This window comes from Trametes versicolor (genome assembly GCF_000271585.1).
Source record: "Trametes versicolor FP-101664 SS1 unplaced genomic scaffold TRAVEscaffold_12, whole genome shotgun sequence".
NCBI lineage: Eukaryota > Fungi > Basidiomycota > Agaricomycetes > Polyporales > Polyporaceae > Trametes > Trametes versicolor.
In genome coordinates, this window is record NW_007360332.1 from 856357 (window position 1) to 877969 (window position 21613).

The 21613-nt window shown below is 56.3% G+C and overlaps 10 protein-coding genes across 10 annotated transcripts; 7 read left to right on the top strand and 3 right to left on the bottom strand.

Annotated features, from left to right (window-relative positions):
* Nucleotides 1-507: 507 nt before the first annotated feature.
* TRAVEDRAFT_23779 (uncharacterized protein) lies at nt 508-2795 on the bottom strand (the record flags this gene model as incomplete). The annotated part of the gene is made up of 4 exons (XM_008045139.1): nt 508-518; nt 617-2529; nt 2616-2652; nt 2702-2795. The coding sequence occupies 4 exons, from the start codon at nt 2793-2795 to the stop codon at nt 508-510; spliced, it is 2055 nt and encodes a 684-aa protein (XP_008043330.1).
* Nucleotides 2796-4402: 1607 nt separating this feature from the next.
* Nucleotides 4403-6037, top strand: TRAVEDRAFT_31580 (DHH phosphoesterase). The gene is made up of 3 exons (XM_008045196.1): nt 4403-4437; nt 4491-4639; nt 4695-6037. The coding sequence occupies exons 2-3, from the start codon at nt 4519-4521 to the stop codon at nt 5840-5842; spliced, it is 1269 nt and encodes a 422-aa protein (XP_008043387.1). The 5' UTR covers nt 4403-4437; nt 4491-4518; the 3' UTR covers nt 5843-6037.
* An 812-nt stretch (nt 6038-6849) lies between these two features.
* On the top strand, nt 6850-7436 carry TRAVEDRAFT_133981 (uncharacterized protein; the record flags this gene model as incomplete). The annotated part of the gene is made up of 2 exons (XM_008045571.1): nt 6850-6967; nt 7027-7436. 2 exons carry the CDS (start codon nt 6850-6852, stop codon nt 7434-7436), a joined length of 528 nt encoding a protein of 175 aa, XP_008043762.1.
* Nucleotides 7437-7749: 313 nt separating this feature from the next.
* Nucleotides 7750-8167, bottom strand: TRAVEDRAFT_52539 (ubiquitin-like modifier 1; the record flags this gene model as incomplete). Its single annotated transcript, XM_008045286.1, has 2 exons — nt 7750-7867; nt 7935-8167. The coding sequence occupies 2 exons, from the start codon at nt 8165-8167 to the stop codon at nt 7750-7752; spliced, it is 351 nt and encodes a 116-aa protein (XP_008043477.1).
* Nucleotides 8168-8363: 196 nt separating this feature from the next.
* On the top strand, nt 8364-9910 carry TRAVEDRAFT_60876 (uncharacterized protein). Its single transcript, XM_008045572.1, has 6 exons — nt 8364-8602; nt 8681-8858; nt 8917-9085; nt 9150-9250; nt 9310-9503; nt 9555-9910. The coding sequence occupies exons 1-6, from the start codon at nt 8477-8479 to the stop codon at nt 9687-9689; spliced, it is 903 nt and encodes a 300-aa protein (XP_008043763.1). The 5' UTR covers nt 8364-8476; the 3' UTR covers nt 9690-9910.
* Nucleotides 9911-10143: 233 nt separating this feature from the next.
* TRAVEDRAFT_31584 (uncharacterized protein) lies at nt 10144-11569 on the top strand. Its single transcript, XM_008045197.1, has 6 exons — nt 10144-10347; nt 10423-10603; nt 10656-10839; nt 10910-11013; nt 11067-11299; nt 11352-11569. The coding sequence occupies exons 1-6, from the start codon at nt 10222-10224 to the stop codon at nt 11484-11486; spliced, it is 963 nt and encodes a 320-aa protein (XP_008043388.1). The 5' UTR covers nt 10144-10221; the 3' UTR covers nt 11487-11569.
* Nucleotides 11570-11894: 325 nt separating this feature from the next.
* TRAVEDRAFT_40106 (uncharacterized protein) lies at nt 11895-13124 on the top strand (the record flags this gene model as incomplete). Its single annotated transcript, XM_008045227.1, has 6 exons — nt 11895-12020; nt 12100-12280; nt 12340-12511; nt 12586-12619; nt 12729-12935; nt 12990-13124. 6 exons carry the CDS (start codon nt 11895-11897, stop codon nt 13122-13124), a joined length of 855 nt encoding a protein of 284 aa, XP_008043418.1.
* Nucleotides 13125-13712: 588 nt separating this feature from the next.
* On the bottom strand, nt 13713-15336 carry TRAVEDRAFT_133123 (uncharacterized protein; the record flags this gene model as incomplete). Its single annotated transcript, XM_008045573.1, has 6 exons — nt 13713-13973; nt 14034-14384; nt 14451-14612; nt 14666-14991; nt 15044-15107; nt 15163-15336. The coding sequence occupies 6 exons, from the start codon at nt 15334-15336 to the stop codon at nt 13713-13715; spliced, it is 1338 nt and encodes a 445-aa protein (XP_008043764.1).
* A 169-nt stretch (nt 15337-15505) lies between these two features.
* Nucleotides 15506-19650, top strand: TRAVEDRAFT_74747 (uncharacterized protein; the record flags this gene model as incomplete). The annotated part of the gene is made up of 4 exons (XM_008045574.1): nt 15506-16940; nt 17011-17162; nt 17215-17314; nt 17368-19650. The coding sequence occupies 4 exons, from the start codon at nt 15506-15508 to the stop codon at nt 19539-19541; spliced, it is 3861 nt and encodes a 1286-aa protein (XP_008043765.1). The 3' UTR covers nt 19542-19650.
* A 567-nt stretch (nt 19651-20217) lies between these two features.
* TRAVEDRAFT_74748 (uncharacterized protein) lies at nt 20218-21415 on the top strand. The gene is made up of 3 exons (XM_008045575.1): nt 20218-20397; nt 20460-20651; nt 20713-21415. Exons 1-3 carry the CDS (start codon nt 20263-20265, stop codon nt 21259-21261), a joined length of 876 nt encoding a protein of 291 aa, XP_008043766.1. The 5' UTR covers nt 20218-20262; the 3' UTR covers nt 21262-21415.
* The last annotated feature ends 198 nt before the right edge of the window (nt 21416-21613 follow it).

Genomic DNA, 21613 nt, shown 5'->3' on the forward strand with positions numbered 1-21613 from the left:
AGGGCGGCGCCATCATCATCCCTGCGCTCGCCGCCCTCGGCTACCCGTCGATCCCCCCACTCTATCCGCTGCCACAGCACGCGCTCGTCGTCGTCAACCGCTCATCATCACTCATCCGAGGGATTGGGTCAATCCGGAGAGGGAGGGTGTAAGGATTCGGTGGCCGTGGCAGTGCCGCGGCCGGGCTCTGGCGCTTAGGCGCCCGTGGGTAGTGGCTGGACTGGGACTGTATAGCACCACTCCGGGGCCTCAGCGCCGCCGTTCTCCTCATGTATCCTCATCTATCACGCCTATACTCAAGACTTTGTGCAACTCACACTGGTTTGATAAGGCGACCGCACCGTTACTTACAGCGGGTTACCAGTTTCTTTTTTGCGTTCCGGGCGAAGCAAAGGGCAGCCTTTCCGCTCTTCCACTACAGAGTGTGTCTCAGGGAGCTCACATTTGATGATCGCCTCTAGCCATCGAAACATCTTCTCTCGGTAGCTCTCGGAAGACACCATTCGGTCACGCAATTCCTGCGGCGAAGGATGTCCCTCCAGCCAGATCAACATATGACAGTGTAACGTCCCTCTTCCCTGCGCTTCTACCGTGCCAAAATATGCCTTACATTTACCGAATAAACCGCTCTTCTTGGTCCCGGCACGCAGTACAACTTTTATGAATTGATTCATCATCTGGTCGAAAAATCGTGCACACGCTGACGGATTTTCTGCAGCGATGACCATGCGCTGCCAATACGAATACTCTTCTCCGCGCATAACGTCATCTACTACGACCTCGTCCCCAGCATACAGCCTCACCAGGGGGTGGTCTCTATCCGAAGGATTCAGCGTAACAAACAAGGTTGGCGTCCCCTCATAATTTATAAGAGCACGTATCTGATTTCGCAACATTACTTTGTAGCCGTTGGATCCTGGCAGATCATGAGAGACGGTGTTGACCTTTGTTAACAGTCTCACGATCGCAGTTTCCTCCTCGGTGGCAGGCTGATATCGTGGATTTATTTTGAAATTTTTAATCAGCTTTTCTACAGTAGGCACATCCACGTTCATCATCTGGGCGGTCACATAGTCACGTTGCGATGCAGGCACTCGGAATGCGATAGAATCAAATACGGCTCGTTTCTGCCGAATGTTGTAGTACACAAAGGCGAAATCTGGATCATGCCTGAACGGTGAGCCATGTACAGACAGCATGTAGCTTAGTTGCTGATCCAATGTGAGCGCGATGCGACGGCGTGGCTCAAAAAACCCGCCGATACCCCAGGGGTCTAGATGCGGGAACAACCATGACAGCAAGCGCGGGTTCTGGAAGTCCGGCACAAAGCGCGAGCCTGCCTGCGACTGGATAAACCCTCCACCTTTCATGCAGTGCGCTATCGCCTTCAACGTCAATCCATGGAAGTCCATCAGGGCATCATCGCTTTCAGTATATCCGACCGCTTCCATGAGTGTCCCGTCGTCCTCTAGCAGTGACTGATCGTCCGCTCCAGGAACATATCCGGCTGTCGCTCCCGCTACTGCATTGTTCAGCTGAATATGACCTATCTGCATCGAGCAGGGTACCCCTTGCTCAACATCTGCGGTACCAGGGCCAAACAAATCATCCATATTCCTCTGACTAAATCCTTGGAATCCGTCTTCGCGTGCGTACCACGGGTTGTTTTCGAGAAGGAAGCTGATCATCGACTTCAGCCTCGACTTCCGCACTAATACGGGTTTCAGGCTCTCGAGCGTCTCCGCAGTGGGTTTCTTCTCGCCGACGAAGACAGCGCAAACCATGTCGCGAATGACTTCGCTTGCTGGAGGAAGTACGTCGTTGAGGTGTGTAGCATCCTGGGGATGTATAGCAACATTGCCTTTGATGCAACCCTGCGAAATCATATCGCGAGATCCCTCGAGGTAATGCCCCGGGAGCTTACTGAATTTGTACGAGATTTTGCTAGCCCGCGCTCGAGAAACGAGTAGGCGTTCGCTATAAGTTGCGCCTGAAAATGCAGCTTTTACATTAGCAGGTACCCTATCGTGTCCATAGTATAACCAATTCGCGAGAGCGAATTTAGGCATCTGTGCGCATCCGCCCTGCAACTCAGGCAAGCATGCCTTACAAATATGTACATCGCCCTTCTCGTGCAAAGTCGTCATCCCTTTTGGGTGTAGGATGGCCCCGTGGTACGCCGCCCGGTTGTACGTCGTTGGTAGCACGTGCACTGGTAATTCTGGGTTGCATAGAAGAGAAAAATCTATGCTGTCTGCATTCACTAGCGCGATGGACTTCGGGGGGGTATCTCTGCCGCATACTGCGCAAACTTTGTCTTGGACAGCTTCTAGAGACATAGCACGCTGCCATTCTGCCACTATTTCGTACTTCAGTTCATCCCCAGGTACCTGAAGATGTGCCTCTGGATCTGGATCTGGATGGGAACTGGGGGCTGCCATAGCAGGAGCCACAATCCTGCTGTCTTGTACAGCAGCGGCCGACCGGTGCCTGGGAGCACTTAACGTCTGAAACACATATTCGAGGTCGCTAGGACACACAGTACACTCATGACACTTCAACCGATGCAGGATAGCTTCGGGACGATCCCTCACAGTAATTTGCACATTATGTACTTGAGCAAGGGAGCGAAGTTGGCCAGGCCGCCAATAACTGAACGACGCAACGAGATCGACCAGTGACGAACGCACAATTAACTCACCACCTTGAGCGAGACCGCTGGAGAGGTATGACCGCTTAATGGCCTTGAACTGAAACATGATGTCGAGATGTTGACCGCTGACACGACGGGGCATCGGGCGCAAAGCGCCGAGCTCCCAAATCACATAGAACGCGTCAAAGACTGAGATGGCGGGCGGTGGGGTCAAGCATAGAGCGCGAAGTGAGTACAGCGTGAAAGAACGTAGTGGGTCGTATATGTATCGTCATTAAAACGTCATTTTATCGTCGTGGTAAGAGAGGTTCGGTGTTGAAAATGTAAGCACATATCCCAGCGATGAGAAATTGAGAACTTACACGGCACCGGCGACGCACTGCTGGCGGCCAGAGGTCGACTACCACTGCTCTCTACAAACACACTGAGCCCCGGCGGAGACCGCGCACGTTGACGAACCAGCACCCACCAGAGGTTGCTCCTGCTACTATAGAACCTGTATCTGAGGCTGCGCGGGGCCCTAGATGTATACCGCGTCAGCGATAGCCTCTGCCATAGGCAAAGCACGTACCCAATCCGCGCGGTCCAGAAGTCTCCGACGTAGCAGGCAGCGAAACATCGTTGAGCGCTGGCAAGGCTGATCGTAAGACATGTATAGCGCCAAAGGAGACACGATAACTTACTTGAAGACATGGCTGCCGAGGTACCCTCCGCGAGTGAGAAACGCGACGACGTAGACACGGTGCACGGTGGCGGCGGCATGACGGTAAGAGATAAAGAGGAGGATCGTCGCCTCGCAACGATTCGAACTCGAACCGTGAGAACTGTACAAGCAAGTGTAAACTCGGCTTTCGGGGACCCTTCGGTCCGAGGAATGGTCACAAAAGTGACCCCACGTGGGGGTGACGTTACCGTCACTTGAGGCGTTATTTTCTGGTCCAAGACCTGTTCTACTTCGTAGTCCAGGAACCATACGCAGGGATTGGGCTGCGGTAAAGGCTTTGCGGTTCCCACGTAAGTGCTTCTTCCACTCTGCAATGACTTGCCTATAACCCACGCTTCCACACCCTAGCCTTTCCGATCGTCAAGCAGCTTGGCGCTAAGGCGTACGGTTTCGAGATCGCCATGCCGCTGGTGCACGAAGCGTCGGAGCCCGTTGACTTCCTCGCTCGGCTACGGCAGGAGCAGCTCTCGCTCGTTGTCGACGACTCATTCGACGTCGAGTGGCATAACGCATTTATCCAGGCGCATTTTTGACCCGTAACATCCATTCCCTCTTTTCCTCGTTCCTTCTCTTCCGCATATCCATTCCCGGCGGCGTTGAGTCCCTCAAATTACTTACTTGGGCTAGCTATATGTAGCAGTACTTATTGTCACGTATATTCTCACCTTTCTATGTACCAGTAGATCATCTCTGTATTCAGCTGTGATTGTAATATCGTACTGTACCCGCCAGACGTTAGGCGACGTCCCCTGTCCCCGAGGCCTCGGTCGATTACCATATATGGCAGGTCACCTGCCTTATATAGTATACGACCTTCCTTTTCGGGTGTAGACGCTCGTCTAACCCCTAGCCTAGGGGTCCATCGCTTCGCCTAACGTCTGGCGGGTACAGTATTTGAATTTTGGACCCACCGCGCGCGGGGGAGCGCCCGACGTACTGAAAAGAATGAGGTCAACGAGCGCTTGCCTCATATGCTCCTTCGACCAGGGCCACGAGCACCACTCCTCTCCGCAACCAAATCTCTCTGCTTTCGCATTCGCGCATTCCTTGCCTCCCATATGTGAGGGTACATGCTCTGCAAGGCATAGCGCAATGCTCAACGTGGATCGCTAGACCTTTACGCGGTCATTCTACGGTGGCTATGGCTTCGTCAAGCAGCACTCTGTCGCAGCACCTGCGGGAGACCAAGGCAGCATACCTAGATGCAGTGAAAGCCGGAAACGGACGTGACTGGACAGTGGTCATGGGCAACGAGGCCGGCGGCAAGCACCCAGCACCTTCGCGCGCGCAACCCACAGCTCACTTAGGTCCCCCCAGATCTCGACTCGATTGCGAGCGCGATCGCCTACGCGTGGTACGCCGCGAAGGTACAAGGCACGCCCGCGGTGCCGCTTACACAGACGCCCCGCGGGGACCTCCATCTGCGCGCGGAGAACGAGCACGCGCTCGCGCTCGCGCGCCTCGAAGCGGACGCGGACATCCTTTGCGTGGACGACGTGCCCACGGCACACCCCTTCCCGTCTGTGCGCTTCGCGCTCGTCGACCACAATCGCCTGCAGACGCGGTTCACGCGGGAGAACCCGGACGCGCGCGTCGTCGCGGTCGTCGACCACCACGAGGACGAGGGCCTGTACACGGACACGGCGGACCCGCGCATCATCGTCGTGCCGACTGGGAGTTGCGCGTCGCTCGTTACGCGGCTCTTCGAGGACCATCCGGAGCAGATGGTGCCCGAGCTCGCGACGCTCCTTCTGTGCAGCGTCCTCATCGACACCAGTGGGCTGAAGCCTGGCGGAAAGGCGGAGGATGCGGATCGTTGGGCTGCATCGTTCTTGCTTCCCTTGGCGTCAGTTTCCCATAACAACACTGTCGAGGCGGCTGGGTTCACCGCCGGAGCCCCGGACGGGATGCCACACATCCAGGAGCTGCACACGTCGTTGCAAGAGAAGAAAGCGTCTGTTGCGCACCTAAACTCGCTCGATCTGCTACGGAGGGACTACAAGGAGTACGCCCTCATCCCCGCTCTGGCGCCCTCCAAGGAAGTGCTCGTCGGCCTCTCGACCGTCCCGATCGGCTTCAAGTCGTGGCTCCCGCGCCATGCGGATTTCTGGTCGCAAACAGAGCAATACATGGCCGACCGAGAGCTCACCGTCTTGGGCATCCTTACGTCGTTCCGCGACGAGGAGAAGGCGGGGAAGAGCGGGCGGGGGAAGCACCGCCGGGAACAGATGTACGTCGTGCGCGACGACAAGGACCTCGCGGACGTGTTGTTCGACGGGCTGGAGGAGTGCGAGGAGCTGCAGCTGGAGAGGAAGAAGTTCCCCGATTTCGGCGTGCACAAGGGTTTCAATTCAGGCTTCCGCGCACGGGTGTGGAAGCAGAAGAACGTGGACGCGACGAGGAAGGCCACGGCACCCATCGTCAAGAGTATCATAGAAGGTCGCTCCAAGGCTGCCAGTCTATAGCGATCGGCCACGGGTCTTCGCGGTGTCGTTTGCTCCTAACGTAGAATGGGCTTGTGTACTAGAGTTGTTGTACTCATCGCTCGACCGCTTGTAAAACTACGTCTCGAATTGTGTGTAGGCACGGATGACCATAAATATACTCGAGGTCCCGAGGCTACTGGCCGATGCGGCTAGTAGGCCGGAACTAGCACGCCGCCCCCATTGCTTTCTCGTGTGGCATGAATAGTACTACTGGAGGTATTCCCGATCGCGTGGCATTCCAGCGTGTGTCGCCCCTTCCCTCGCGAGGTTAGTGTTGTCGATTTGTACTACTTATATCTAGTCTACTGTATGCATCTTGTATCAGTACGCCGCAATAAAATACTGTTTGCTTTCATCGTAGATGTTGTGTCCGACTGTTTCGGGTAAGCTCGAATGAGAATAGTTATCATTTTTTTTTTTGAAATGTACTTATATTGCTGCGAGCACGCAGGTGTACATGGGTGTATTTTCAAACGGGGCAGTCGCCTTGAAGGGGTGCGAGCATTCCTGGGGTTTGGGAGCGCTCCCAAGTGCTCCCGAGTGCTTGCGAGTGTCTGGCGGTTTCGCCGTTGTCTTTTACTTGTTTAAGCAGTTTTATGTAGCACATATGATCGTGTTATTTGCTGTATGCTCGTATTTGCATTCTCACAAGACTTGCCCGATATAGCAAGAACTCTCTACTGCATCAGGCTGCGCCCTTTGGTTTGGTAGCCTCGTGGGGGCGTAGGCGCCCGAGCGCTCCGACCCCAGATGTCCTCGACACTCCGCCATCTCCAGTCTCGCCAAACCGTCTTGCACACGGCGTCGGCGACGTCCTCTCTGTCCAGCGAACGTCTTCCCGCACACTGGTGGCTTCCGACCAACTGAGCAACACAACCCGTCCCGGCAGTGGCTGAGTAATCTCTGACTGTCCGCTCCACAACTTCCTACGGTGCTTGCTCTAAACCTTCAGCGGCACGACTCTCCTAGTTGTCGACACTTTCAACATGAGTGCTGAGCCTACGCCTAATCCTGCCTTTGCGGTGGACGCAAACGGCATCCCCATCGAATCATGGGGCGGGAAGTTTGAGCGCAAGTTCAAGGAGAACCCGTTCGTGCCCGTCTGTACGTCACTCTACCCCATACTCGATCCCTTTCCCTCTCACGATCCTGATCACGCACAGTGGCGGGCCTTACGACCGTGTCGCTCATCGTCGCGGGCGCGAAGCTGCGGCGGCGCGACAGCGCGTCGCTCAACAACTGGCTGCGCGTGCGCGTGCTCATGCAGGGCCTCACGATCGTCGCCGTCGTCGGCGGCTCGTGGTGGTACGGCCAGATGAAGCATCAGAAGGAGGCCGCGAACGCGGCCGAGCAGGAGCGCGTCCTGCAGCGCGCCGGGTTCGAGGCGCGCCTGCGCGCGGCGGAGGAGGCGGACAAGCTCGAGAAGCTCGAGGCGCAGGTGCATGCGAGTGCGGGCGCGCAGGGCGGTGTCAAGGGCGGGTGGTTTGGCGGGTGGTTTGGGAAGGGCGGGCCGTCGGGGGGCGCGGGCGCAGATGGCTCGTCCGCGTCGAAAGGAGCGGGACCCAGTGCGTGATTGTTTATTTAATACTGTGCATATTCGGCTCGTATTCCATCCTACGAATACATGCAGACCCCTCTCCTCATCACTCGCTGGGAGCTGTGTGCTACTGTATAGTAGGTTCCTCCGTGAGCAAGCATGTGCGGGAGACATGATGGTCTTGGGCACAGCGACGTGCAGGACCGGGAGGATTGTCTTGCGCATCGCGAGTTTGGTGTAGGATAACAGATCCTGGAAGAGCACAAACTCAGTCAATGTCAAGCCCAGTCCTGCTGCAGATTGATAACCACACACCTCTGATAGAGCAACTGATCATGAGTCTTTGAGGCTAGCCGCCGTGCAAGGTCGAGATGAAGACGATCTCGTCGCCGTCCTTGAGCTGGTATTCGCCTTCGCCCTCCAACTCCCAGTCTGCGTCGTTGACTAAGACCAGGATGCCCGGCCGTCTGAGAGTTGGGCATCCCAAATATCAGTCTAAGCTGCTACCACCCCGGACGCGCCTGCGGCACGCACACTGTCCCGTTCTCGATAAACAGCTCCACACGCTCCTTCAAGAGGTTATCCCGCAGCCAGAACACGAGATATTCGAGGTCGACGGGCTTCTTGGGCGCGTCACTATCCTCGACCGCGGTTTGCCCCTGCGCGGCGGGGACGAGAGCAGGGAGCGTGATGCGGTGTGAGCGTTCGTTTGCGAAGAGCAGCTCGAGGCCACCGCTGAACTCGATCTTGAGCGATAGGGTCGTCATTATGCTGCCTTTGAGTGTTTCGTCGGGTGTTCTGTGCGACAGGGAGAGGAGGTAGCTGTTCAGAATGAGATGCACCATAGGCTCAGATAAGCTTCCCCGATCTGTGATCGGCGGAGACTTTCACACGCTGGCATTGCAAAGCGCCCTTGCATAAGTCCAGGCTTCGCCTCGTCCACTCACCTTCCCGCTTGGTGCGCGACTGTGCTATATAAACTGCTCGAGTTGCGCTTGCCACCGCTCAAGCAGACCTCTACCTCCTTCTCATACTGCATCATTGACTCAAGCCGGACCCGCACCTCCGCGAAGACCATGAAACTCAACTTGGAAGGGTTCACCGCACATCTATGCTGCGATGGCGTGGAGCTCGAAACGTACGATGTTCAGAAAGAAGACGCCAAGACCGTAACGTGCTGGATTTCTAGCGAGGAGGGAAAGGTTCGTAGTTACATTTCGATGGAGGGCGCCGCTCAGTTCAGGATACGGATACAACTTCACGCTGACACTCTCCATCAGACGTTCACGCTTCACTGGGGTGAAGAAGCTGCTGCGACGACGGCGAAAATCGACGGGTATGTTGACGGCCGTCATGTGTGTAGCTCGGCATTTTACGACCAAGCCGAGGGTCGTTGCAAGAGTCTCTACACCGCAGGCCAGGAACGACCGTTCGTGTTCTCGCCATTGATTCTCACCGGTAAGTGTGCTTTCATTTCTCAATATGCGGTGGCTTAAATGAAGTCGCGGTGCACTAGACGATATCCTGGTGTCATCCAAAGTGGATGAGGAGCTTGGCTCCATCCGCATCACCATGACGCGTGCTCAAAGCTTTCTCATTACCGATGTACCTCACCCTGGGTACAAGGTGGCGGAAATTGGAGCTGTACACGAGAAGAGCAAGAAGGCGGGCGTGCATGCAGTTTCGTAAGTCCTTGTTTAAAAGTGCTTTTCGTCCGGCGGTGACCTTAGCAAACCCTCGCCCACCTAGTTTCGGAGAAGTCAAGGCGGCTGAAGTCGTGAAGTCTTGCACGGCAGTCGGACTTGAAAAGGAGCCATTTGCGATCTTCAAGTTCCGATACAGACCGCTAGGTACGTTTCCTCCCTCATGTAAGTTGAAGCTCCAACTTAAGAGTTTACGCGTTTCTCAGAACTCCTGAGAGCGAACGGTATCGTGCCGCTTCCTCCCCAGGACAAGAAGGGCAAGAAGCGATCTCTTGACGTTCCGGATGATGACCTCGGCGCAGGCCCCAGCAGTAAACGTGCGCGCGGGCATAGTGTGGTCAAGCCCGAGTTTGATGAAGACGATGACGATGACGCCGAGGACGATGTTGTGTTCCTCCAAGTATGTTTCTTCATGTCTATTTATGCGCGTGCTAACATTAACATCGTATAGGAACAACTCGCTATGATTCAGAAACGCCTAGCAGACGCGCAAGCTGCGAAGAGGACCAAGACCATTGTGAAGCGGGAGACGTCCCCCATCATCGTCCCGTCCTCAATCAGCGACGAGGTCATCGATCTGACGTGACGCGCCCTCCTTCCCTCTCGTGTCCGAGCTGGTTGTGTGATGCCGTTCACGCCATTTCTTCTCCGGGTTCTTCTGTTGTTGGGTTTATTGTTATCGCTGTTGAGCCTTTGCGCCTCTCATACCTCCCGAACACCCTACGTCTTTCCTGCATAATGTGTTTTCGTTTCCATACCCCCTCCAGTTTAATGTTTAGGTTACAGCAAATTTGATATGGATCCGCCAGTTAGATTTCTATGTACATAGCAAAAGTGTGCCTTGTGGTGGGCGCGTTCGGGATCTCAGATCGATCCGCTGGTAGATTGCGTTCTCCGATGTCGATCGTCGAGTATCGGGCCCAGCTTTATGTAGCTTGAAGCCAGTACTCCGAACTCACACCCACTCCTGCCGACTTTTCTGCTACTCTGTGGATTCCTCGCCGCATCCGAGAACACCTACTGCTTTCCTTCAGCCCCTGGGAGTCTGAAAGTCAAAATCCTCCAAACAGCGCTCAGGAGTTTTGCCGGCTCGTTAAACCCCGCGCGGTCTGGCAAGGATGCCACGTCTCCAGGTCAATGGATACTCCGTGTATATAAGCTGTGACGACGAAGAACTCGAAGCGTATGACGTACAAAATGGGGACAGCACCGCAACCTGCTGGATTGCAAGCGAGGAAGGGAAGGTAATGTATTTTCCATGCTCATGCATTGAAAATTAGCGGGCTATTCATAAAATCACCGCTGACAATCTCCACCAGAGATTAATCGTGAAGTGGGAAGATTCGTCCGCAAAAACGCACATGGCCGTCGATACGTACATGGACGGCCGCCTGGTAGACTCTTTGGAGCACCGTGCGGCAATCACGGGCTTCTGCGATGGGGTATATGAGACAGGAGGGCGCAAACGGCCGTTCATCTTCGCTCCGTTGGTTCTCACAGGTGCGTGGTAGCCCACTCTGGGGACACATCTCTCATCATCCCACTTTCATAGACGACGAGAGCCTTGTATGCGCCGGGCCCAACGAAGAGCTAGGAACCATCCGCGTAACCATGTCATTGACATGTAGTGCGGGCAAGCCCAGATCGCGCGTGCCCTACCCGGGCCTCGGGAGAGCGGTACCGGAAATTGGAGCGATGCACGAGAAGAGCAAGAAGGCCGGTGTCCATGCAGTATCGTAAGTCGCAAGCGCCATACGAAGCAGCCGTCCACGCCGGTAACGAGCTACCTGATTTATCGGCTACTAGCTTTGGAGATCCAGAGGAGCTTGGAGAGTCTGATGGCTTGTTCAAATGGACCAAAGTAGAGAAAGAGCCTTTCGCGACGTTCACATTCTGCTATAGACCGTTAGGTGCGTTGCGCTGGTCCGAATGCCGTGGCGGTCTGGCTCAAGGCTGTGTGTAGAACTTCTGAAAGCGAACGGCATTGTACCGCTTCGGTTTTCGCCGCCTTTGCCTTCACAATCCTTGAAAGGGAAAAAGCGAGCCTCAGACTCTCAGGCCAGCGGTAGCGACGCTAGTCAGCACGACCAGAAACGCGTGCGCGTAGAGGCAATCAAATCAGAGGACGCGCCCAAGGTCGAGCATGCCGATGACGACACGCACTTCAGCGCCGCGGAGGACGTCAATTCTCTAGAGGTAGATTTTTTCGTGTACCTCACTCGCCTCAATCTGAACTACATATGTTCAGGCGCAATTGGTACTTCTACAGAAGCGCATTGCGGACGCGAAGGCTGCGCAAAGAGCCGGTACGACCTTCAAGCGGGAAACTTCTCCCATCCGCGTACATCCCTCCTCAAGCTCTGAGGTCATCGACTTGACCTGACCCATTTTTTGGGGTGTTTCTGCATGGCTCTTCGTCAATATCTACGCTTGTTGTCTTGCTATGGTCTCCATCCTCAAGTGCACTCCTGCTATCTCTGTCTGCCTTCCGCCATCCGTTCACGTCATCACTAGTTCACGCCACCACATAACATCTATGTTACCTGCGTTTTCACGTTACCCAGGAAGCTTGAACGCTCTGGGTCCGCTTACAATGTGACCTCACAGAAAGGAACGAGCGGGCGCTAGAGGTACCGCCCTTCCCCGATCTGGATCTGCCTTTACGTGGGTGGGTGTGGCACCCTTTCAGACGCGACTTTGTTCGCTCCTCTCGCTTGTACCACGTACACTGGGCGTTCCCAACAGCGAGACCCTATCAAGCCGCTCTCTGTACTGCTTCGTTGTCGCTAGCATGCCTCTTGAACTGAACGGCTACTCTGCGCATGTCAACTGTGATGGCAAAGAACTGGAGACCTACGACGTACGCATGGAGGACGAAAGGACCATCAGCTGTTGGATACCTAGCGAAGAAGGAAAGGTAGTGTCGAACCTTCCACTTTTTTGGCACGTTGGTGGCTCGCAAGATCGTACGTTGAGCCACGGTTTTGATTAAGTAGACATTTATCGTCCATTGGGGCGATGATTCATCCTCAACTACCATGCGAGTGGACATATTCATGGACGGCCGCAAAGTGGAAGTGTTCGCGCATGAAAACAAAAAGACGGAGTATTGTAGAGGAGCAATAGAAACTTCAGACAGTCTGCGCCCATTCCTATTTGCTCCATTGGTTCTCACAGGTCAGTCCATGTTTGGTTCCGTAGATTGTTTGAGTATACCGATCTTAAATACGCACCAGACGACGATGCCCTTCTCCATTCCGACGTGAGCGGAGATCTCGGCACCATACACGTTCAAATGAGGCGGGTGCAGCGCTATACGAAGAATAAGACGAACTTCCGCGGGAGACATGTGCCTGAAATCGGGTCAGTACATGAAAGAAGCAAGAAGGCAGGAGTGCATGCGGTTGCGTGAGGAACAAGACTTGATCGGCTTGAAGCATATCTAACTGCATCGACTGCGACTGGGTTATAGCCTCGGGCAGCCTCAGGAGGTCACACCTGCTGAGTCTTGGACAGGTCATGGAGTTGACAAGGAACCCTTCGCCACATTTAAGTTCCGTTACCGGCCGTTGGGTGCGTTTCATGAATTGTAATGCTACTCCTTCTCTGATACCTATTGGTAGAGCTTCTGCAAGCGAACGGGATCGCTCCCCTCCCTGGAAGTTCCGTTGCTCAAAATAAGCGGCCCTTACAAGATGAACTTAACCGCGCCGGGCCTAGTAGTAGTAGCCGAAAACGCCGTCATACACCGCCAGTAGGTGTCGTCAAACCGGAGGCCGCGGACGATGCGGACGACGACGACGACGACGACGACGACATGCAGTTCCTCGAGGTGCGATAGCTCTGCCGTCCGCTCCGTCTATCGACTAAACATGCTATTGCACAGGAGCAACTCCAGATGATGCAGCGACGAGTAGAGGAAGCAAGGGCAGCAAAGAGAGCGAAGAAAGCTGTCAAGCGAGAGATGTCGCCGATTCATATTCCGTCTTCGGATGATGACGAGGTTATTGATTTAACCTAGAGGTCCTTAGCCCTCCAACGTCGGTCATTTCAACTTGTCGGTACTATGCATACAAAGCCCTGACATTTACACAAGTGTTTAATCTATTTCGTCATGTTGTTGTGGTTCATAGTGTACTCAACTCTGTATCTTGCGTCTTTTTTCCATAAGAGCCGCTTACCACCGCGACCTCTCGTCATTTTCTCGAGGGGGTTCTGGACTTAACACCACGAACTTCGAAGACATGTCTTTTGGCACTCAGATGTGAGAATTTCAACATGGCATATACTCTACTACTCATTCTTGCAGAACCGGCTGAGTGATTGTAAACAGCTGCGCGGAGACGACCGACGCGCTGACTCGCACGAACATGCGGCGGCCGTTCACGCAGATCGGGCATTACCTGTCCGAGTGTAGCGAAAAGTGGCTTACAAGGATCAAGGACGCGCGCGGTCGTCGCCGGCTCTTCTGAGACGGTGAACAATATGACCCCTAGATTAATCGCTCGATGCACCTAACGTACATATTCAGAACGCCGACGAGGGCGGCATGAACCAGTGATATGAAGATCTGGTCTTCTTCTTCACCACCGCTATATCGAAGTCGTCCTCACGGAACTGCGGAAGGCGCGTCGCCTACGGAGACGTCACTGACGTTAAGTTCGTGACACGGCATTTGGGAGTATACGGCACGCACCGTCCAGATACGTCCGTCCGCGACGATCCGCTCGATGCTTGGCTGGTGAGTCATAATCGTGCGGATGTCCAGCCGAGTGAGCGGCGGGCGAGGGCTGTGCGAAGAGTGCAGGTCTCCGACTTCGGTCACTGTGTGTAGGCGCTTCGCATGTGCGGCGGCCACGGCGAAGGCGTACTGCGCGCGGAGCATCGTGTGAGAACGCGAAAAAAGGGCGTGCTATGTGGTGGTGCTCACCGAGTCCTTCGCGGGGATGCTGAGCGCGAACCGCTCCAGCTCCGTGCATTGTATACAGATTCTCTCCACGCTCTCCTTCGACAGTGTACAATTGAGGATCGCGAGGTGGTTGAGCGTGGCGTGGTGCGAGTCTATGATGTTGGTGACGAACGTATCGCCCAGACTGACTCTATCCGACAGCCGCAGCGTGAGCGACTTGAGCGGGCAGGACCAAGTACGCGTGAAGTCGATCATGGTCGTCCAGAAGGCGGGCGTGTTATTCGCAGGTGTGGGTGCGTATTGGGTATCTAGCGCAAGATGGCGAAGGCGTGGCAAGGGCGATATCACCGGGGGAAGTGGACGAGATGATTCCTAGTTAGCAGCAAAGTAGGTGAGGCGACGGTAGATACATGCATATATGCGGTTGGAAAGACTTACATAGCTCGTAAACGCCAAACTCTCAAGATTGGGGGTATGAGATATCACCCGTAGCATTGCCGTGTGATCGACTTTGGTGCAGTTTATTACATGGAGACGCGTCAAATGCGGTAAGCTCGGCAAAATGATGTCCAGCATCTCCATGCTGAGAGTATGTATCGACTATAGGCAGACATTAGCACATAGCATGAGATATGCGTTCCGCGCCAACTCACATTGAGAGTGAGGGACATGAGGGTTGGGCGCAAGACATCCATCCACCTAGGAAATACGTCCACGACGTTCCAGGAGCAGCTGTCGATGGTGAGCTCACGCAGCCCCGAGAGCTTTACGAGCTCTTCTGACTGATCGGCGGTGAGGTTCCCGTTGAAGCGTAGGCACTCTAAGCCCTCTTTGTTTTGCAAGGCGGGTAGAAACGAGGGCATCATGTCTAACGTGCATGTGAAGGAGCCGAGGTTCTTGCATAGTGCCAGGGTACGAGCGCAGTCGTCAAGAAATTTGGGTTGAGGGGAGAACTTCACGGTCGGTATTGCACGTATGTCTGTGTCGCGATTGAACAAGGCAACGTGGAGTACGGCGATGGATGTGCGAACCAATGTGCCTGACGTGCGATGCCAAATTCGAGTGTCCTATAACCGCAGCAAACGGAGATACAATCTAACCGGAGGTTGGTGAGCTGGTTTTCTCATGCATCATAGCATCCAAGGCGTACCGATGGATAACGCTTCGCTTGATTCAAGCCGAAGGTTAATGTCTTGTACACTCGCGGGATCGCAGCAGCAAGGAACGACCGGCTGACCAGCGAGACAGACACTAAGTCATTCCCAGAAAGATACGCGAATATGAGTTCAAGGCAGTCGAAGTTGAGGTTGTCGGCGGAGACCATTGTCCGGAAGAGGTTGCTCACTGCGAGAGACGGTGAGCTCGAGCGCGGCCGCATGTTTAGCGCCCGTTAAACTCTATGTATCCGGCAATTGCCGACTACATCCACGCCACCGAAGGCCACCGATCCGACTTGCCCTCCTCCTTGTTTGTCGTCGTCGCCGTCGCCGACGATGCCGGCCTCCACAGCGTCCCTGGAATCGCTGAGCTCCCCGTCCCCATCTCCTCCCCCTCCAGAAGAACAACGCTCGCAACATTCCAACAACTCCAACCACAGCGGGGCTGCCGGTCTCGACAGCGGCTCAGAGCTCTCAGAGCTCACCGAGGATGAGCAGGACAACGACAGTCGCACAAATGACGACGATACATCCCGCAGCTCCAAACGCAGAAAGGGCCCGCGCTCCGACCGCATAGTACCAGCCCCAATGTGGGACTGGGCGTACAAACAGAAGAAATCGGAGAAGAAGGACAAGGCCAACTGGCGCACGGACCTGGTCGAAGAGGAGGAAGAGGAGGAGGAACAGGCAGGCCCGGCGAAGGCCATGGAGGAGGAGGAAGACGACGACCAGGATAAGGAGTCTAATCCCGACGAGGACGGTGCCTCCCCTGGGAAGTCCCGCGCGCTCAGCGACAACGAGGCGGGGGACAACGACGACGACGACCCGCCCGAGGATGATGGTGAGTATTTTGACGATACTGCCCCCCACCGCATCCGCAAGGACAACAGCGGCGATATCTCTGGCGAGGACGAGGACTATGCCGACGAAGCTGGCCTCGACGCGCCCGACGCGAACGGCGATCGGACGCCCAAGGTGGCGGCGTCACCTGACCTATCCGACGACGAGAACGACAACGTGGAGGAGGAAGAAGCGTATGAAGACGATCTTCCAGACGCAGCAGAAGCCCCCAAGGACGTCTCCGACGCCGAGGACTACGAAGACGACCCGGATGCGGCCGCTGATGACCCCGACGCGCTTGAAGGGGACGAGCCTCTGACGACTGAGGCGGTCACCCCCGCCGAGGGCGCTGTAGATCCGGCGGAGCCAGACCTGGACATAACGATGGAGGTCGACGCGCCTCCGGCCATAGTCATGTCCCCCGTCGCGGTCGCAGTATCCTCTATCATGGCGGGTTCAAGTCTCATACAGGCAGCATCCCCCTCTTCCTCCCAGCCATCCACACCATCAGCATCGCGAGTGTCCTCCCGGTATCCGTCTGCCGAAGCCGAGCCAGAGCAAGATCCGGCGTCTGAACGTGAGGCTGAACCCGAGCCGGAGCGCAAGCCATCTGGGAGCAGAGCCCCGAGGTCGCGGAAGGGGAAGGCGCGAACTCGAGCACGACGTTCACGCGTCGCAGCGGCCGCGGACGCTGGCGAAGCCGACCTCGACGGTGACCAGGCGGATGGGCCGGACGGTGAGAACGCGGACGGTGAGGATATGGACGTCGCGACGCCGGAGCTCGATCTGGACTCGGACATGCAACCCGCACACCGGGCGGAGGCTCTTGATGTTCTGGCGACCATTGAACTGAAGTTCGCTCTGCTAAGAGAGCGCTTGTACGTGGAAAAGATGGACACACTCGCATGGGAGGAGGGCTTGATTGCGGATGGTGCGTTGTGGTATTTGCTGTGTGTATGCGTGGAGTCTGAACGCATATATCGCGGTGTTGCGCGCTGCAGGGAATCATCCGGAGCTGTTGCACCTTCACGCGGAACTGTCGAAGCGGAGGGATAAGCGTCTGGAGCTTGCGTCCCACAGACGCGACTTTGAAGCCGCCAATGTAACAAAGCGTCGCAGACTTGACGAAGAAGGCGTATGGAGTTGGTGGAAGGTATGGCAATTTTTTGGTCCTTGGATTACTCGTCCCTGAATGTCTCCTTTAGGACGCCCGTAATGAGCTCCAGACAGATATGATCTCGGAGACAAATAGTAAACGACGCAGGCTGGAGCGCGAGCGACGGGCTCTCGAGCGTCCGCAACCTAGTACGTGGTCATCCATTGAAGCTGCTCCTACGTTACTAATGCGTTTACGGTAGCTCGTCGCTTTCCCTTACCACCTGCCGAAGTTCCTCCTGCCCCTACCCTTCGTGAGATCGTTAAGTCGAGTCCATTCGGTATCCCGGAAGCCGCATTGCCTCTGTCGAAGCGCTACCAGCACAAGAGGGAACCGCTACCCTCCAGTTCTTTGGTTTACCCACAGATCTCGTCACTTTCACCTGGAGAGATCGTTCAAGATCTTGACCTGTTCTTCCAACATCGGCGCGCGGCAGCTGGGTTTGACCCACATCGTGGCGGGCCTGGGTTGATGAACAGCGTCTTGGGAGGGCTTCCACCTCCCGGGATGGATCCGTACGCAATGGGTATGCAAATCCTCGAGGGACCTGCCGGCGGTAGATTCGCGCCCCCTTTCCACCAGCAACACTTGCAGCCGCAAGGGTTTGTACAGGGTTTCGGTGCCCCTCCGCCACGTCTTCCCCACCATCATTCCGCACCTCCCGGAACGCTCCCCCACCTATCCCATGCACAAATGCAGATAGACCAAGAAATCGCTATGGGCATGCGTCCCCCGCCCGGCATGCCCCCACACCCGTCACATATGCAACCACAATTCGGCGCAGGCCCGGGCCCGAGCACGCTCATGAGGCGGTCCATCTCCCCCGTTCCGCTCAGTAATGGCGTGGGAGATAGTTCGGGGATACCTACAAGCATGGGAGGTGGGCCGATACCTCCTGGATTTTCAGGATCAAAGCCCAATGGGTGGACAGGGCCATCGACAGGCGTGCACATGGGGCCTGGGAAGGAGTTGTCTCGACTCAACGGCGAGGTGGAGGGGCGTGAAAGAGAGCGAGAGCGGGACAGAGATAGGGACAGAGATCGGATGAGCGAGGCGCTGAGCCATCGTGAGCGCGCCGAGCGGGAGCGTGCTCAGCGGGATTTGGAACGCGACCAGGCGGAACGAGCGTATCACATCGCGCATGGCCAGCCGCGACTCCCCGCTCACCAACATACCCACACGCACGCTCACAACAACGCACCAGCCCCAGCTGCCCATGGGCCACACCATCACCTTCACCACCACCACCACCACCATGTACGACATCATCACCCTACATCCCAGACCGGACCAGGGAGTGTCCCGCAGGGACCCCCCATGTCCGGGCTCCCGTCTGGCGCCGTTAACGGACCCGCACCGAACCCGACGCGTAGCCCCCACGGAGGCCGCGAGATAGAGCCCCGCCGTCCTCGTTCTGGTGCACCCACCGAACTCATCGAGTTGACCGCTTCTTCGCAAAGGTCCCACACCACGGCTTCTCCGCGAATGTCTGCATTCTGGAGAGGAAACGACGACGCGGCGCCCACGGAGATGCAGCGCGAGCGCGAACGTGACCGTGGTAGAGCTCCCGGGCCCTCAGGACCTCCGCCCCCCGGCCCGCACGAACGCTTGCCCTTTACTATGGGCCCGTCGCAGCCGCTGCTAGACAGTCGTCCTGGCTCGCCGCGCGGTATGCTCGGCAATCCTCCTCCGTCCATGCCCTCCTCCCGCCGCGGCTCGTGGTCGGCAGCCGCCGACGATGGCAGCGTCGGCCGTCCGCCGTCGGCTTCTCATGCACCTTCTCCATCTGGAATGCCTCCAGGAGGCTCCGGATCTGGCAGCCAGCGACCGTCAAGTTCGCGCATGCCCCAACCGTCATCGACGCCGTCCTTCCACAGCCCTTTTGGCTCGCCTCCGTACGGTAACCCCCCGCCTGGTAGCCCCCAGCCATCTTCGTTCGCGGGCTCGATGCGCTCTCCAACAAGAGGCTCTCAATCGGGTCGAGGGCTAGGCTTAGGACATCCGGGAATGCCAATGTCTCCACCCCCGCTCATGACACATAGCCCTCGTCTCAGCGGTAGCCCAGGTATGAAGACATTGTCGAGAGCACGACCGTCGTCACCAAGGCTGGGCAAGGGGCTCCCGAAGATGGAAGGCTTCCCCATGCCAGAGAGCGGGAACATCGCGCCCATTGGTGCTGGGATCGGCGGCGGCGGCGGGCCCTCTGCGGGGCCGTCGAGCTTGTCTGGGCCGGGGGCACTGCTCCCACCGCTGCCCTCGACCTTATCGTCTTCCGGCATGTCGCGTCTCGCGAACGGAGGACTATCCGAGAAACCTCCAGCGCATCTTCCTGGTGGACCATCGTCCACGAAGGCCGTTCCCGTGGACGGTTTGTGATGTAGAGCTCGGATTATGTACATATTGAGTCTCATTTCCTCTCCTATTCGTTCAGTCTCGCGAACTTGGATACCTTCTGTCGAATGTTTGTACCGCGGTATCACTAATGTATTTTTCTCTGTTTTTCTTCATACGGACGAGATCATGTTTGCGTGTGGTCCTGAGTCCGTCCCCGATCCGAACATCTGGTGAGTGCTCGCAGCTGCGTTTGATACAGAACGCTGATCTTCGCGCAGTCGATGTGTAATTTCGCCAAGTGGTATGCAGATGGCGCGGCATACGCCGGGCACTGAGGGACTGCGCAGCGAACGCTGGGGGCTGTGGTTCAGACGACGAATCCCTTATCTGCGGCACCCCCTTCGCCGCCACTGGCCGAGAGGACTCACCGCAATGGCTGCGCGAGGGGAGCTCGGCTGAACGTCGCTCTCAAATGGGATGGTCAATCCTTGCCGAGTGGGAAAGGCGGTGAACCCAAAGCCCAGAGTTCAGCTGTTCGAGCGCGCTTGTAAGGTGCCAGCACAGCATGGGGTAGCTAGGCGTTTCAATACCGCCAATCACAGGACGAGTGATCCGTAGGTCAGTGCTCGGTAGGGCGACCCTGGGAGGTATATGTACATATGTCATTGGGAGGCCAGTTGGCATTTGCTGTCTCTATCACCCCGTCTTCATCCCGTTCATCTCTCACTCTCCTTCCCCCGCAGGCTCGGCCAGGATTTGCGTCATGCGTTGCAGCCACAACGTGGTGCTCCTCTGCTTCATTGGTGCTGTTCGTGCTGCCTGGATCCGCGATAGGACCGCATCGGAGGATACTGCTCTGGACTCGGAGCGCGTTTGGAGAGACGTCGCGGTCGTGACGGTGAGCCTGTATCTGTTACCTTTAGCGTGTAATGATCTCACCAGGATATTCCACCGAAATAGCATGATCCTGCTAGCGTGGCCCTCCAACATGCCCTGCCATGCACCGGACCACAACAGTACCCACAGGCCTTGTATTTTGACGGGGGAGCGCCTGCGGAAAATGGACAGCATAGGCTGCCCACGTTCGCGCGCTCGTCGGAACTCCCGGCGATGACACGGGCATCTGACAGTCTCGCCGTTGCTGCTCCAAAGGTCAGTGCCATCACGCATAAGGCGTAGCTGACACAACCTGACCTACTCATACTTCATGTAGTTTCCCTCCCTGCCAGTGATACACACACCTCTACGCCGACAGTTAACGCAGTCGACTCCTGACACATCGGTCTCTCCTACTACGGATACGGGCGCCGTGTCACAATCGTTGTCCACAGGTCCAGCCACCACAACGGAACCCACGGCCACTCCTACTTCTGGTGACGCCAGCATCTCGCTAACACCTTCGTCCTCGGGAGACTCGCATCAACCGAGTGCGATCGCCTCACAAACAACTCCCACGGACCGTCTGGCCCCCTACAAGCACTCTCTTATCATCACCGTCGTAATCCTCTCTGTGGCGCTCTTCGCCCTGGTCGTCGTGATCGCCGTGCTGATGTTCAGGAAGCGGAAGGCCAAGGCGAAGTACATCGAGGTGTCCGCGCTTTCCGCCCCCGTGGTCGTGGGCGCGACAGAGGACCACCGCCGATACTCGTACACGTCAGAGTCGATCGCGGAGAGCAACCCCTTCATCCAGAAGGAGGAGCGGGGACGTGGCCTGCAGTCGAGACGTTCGTCTGTCTCGTCGGTGTCGCGGTATTCCCAATGATGCAGGGCCCGGTGCGCGTCGTTGGGAGTAGGGCTGAAGCACGTGGACTTTGGACTTTGTTAGGTGGACATTTCTAGGAGATTTATCGAACAGTGGCACGCTATTCACACTACATTACTGTATCAATAACTATCGGCATAGGATATTCTTTGTCACCTCACTGGCTGCCATATGTAAGGTAGCCGCCGTGTTGTTGAGGGTGGTTCCGCCCGTGGCATTGGTTTCTATCCATTGGCATATGAAAAAATCATGGTAAGTGCTCAATCTCTTCGAATGTAAACTGCGTCTAACTTCAACTTAGTGGTAGGTTAAAATCGACCTCATTCCTCCGATGTTCCACAGACCTTTTGGT

Bases quoted from the DNA above. Each gene is read 5' to 3' on its own strand.
- TRAVEDRAFT_31580 (XM_008045196.1), top strand. From the start codon at position 4,519: ATGGCTTCGTCAAGCAGCACTCTGTCGCAGCACCTGCGGGAGACCAAG. The intron at 4,640-4,694 runs GCAAGCACCCAG...AGGTCCCCCCAG, and splicing joins CATGGGCAACGAGGCCGGCG to ATCTCGACTCGATTGCGAGC.
- TRAVEDRAFT_31584 (XM_008045197.1), top strand. From the start codon at position 10,222: ATGCCACGTCTCCAGGTCAATGGATACTCCGTGTATATAAGCTGTGAC. The intron at 10,348-10,422 runs GTAATGTATTTT...AATCTCCACCAG, and splicing joins TTGCAAGCGAGGAAGGGAAG to AGATTAATCGTGAAGTGGGA. The intron at 11,014-11,066 runs GTGCGTTGCGCT...GGCTGTGTGTAG, and splicing joins ATTCTGCTATAGACCGTTAG to AACTTCTGAAAGCGAACGGC.
- TRAVEDRAFT_60876 (XM_008045572.1), top strand. From the start codon at position 8,477: ATGAAACTCAACTTGGAAGGGTTCACCGCACATCTATGCTGCGATGGC. The intron at 8,859-8,916 runs GTAAGTGTGCTT...GCGGTGCACTAG, and splicing joins CTCGCCATTGATTCTCACCG to ACGATATCCTGGTGTCATCC. The intron at 9,504-9,554 runs GTATGTTTCTTC...AACATCGTATAG, and splicing joins ACGATGTTGTGTTCCTCCAA to GAACAACTCGCTATGATTCA.
- TRAVEDRAFT_74748 (XM_008045575.1), top strand. From the start codon at position 20,263: ATGCGTTGCAGCCACAACGTGGTGCTCCTCTGCTTCATTGGTGCTGTT. The intron at 20,398-20,459 runs GTGAGCCTGTAT...CCACCGAAATAG, and splicing joins GAGACGTCGCGGTCGTGACG to CATGATCCTGCTAGCGTGGC. The intron at 20,652-20,712 runs GTCAGTGCCATC...TACTTCATGTAG, and splicing joins TCGCCGTTGCTGCTCCAAAG to TTTCCCTCCCTGCCAGTGAT.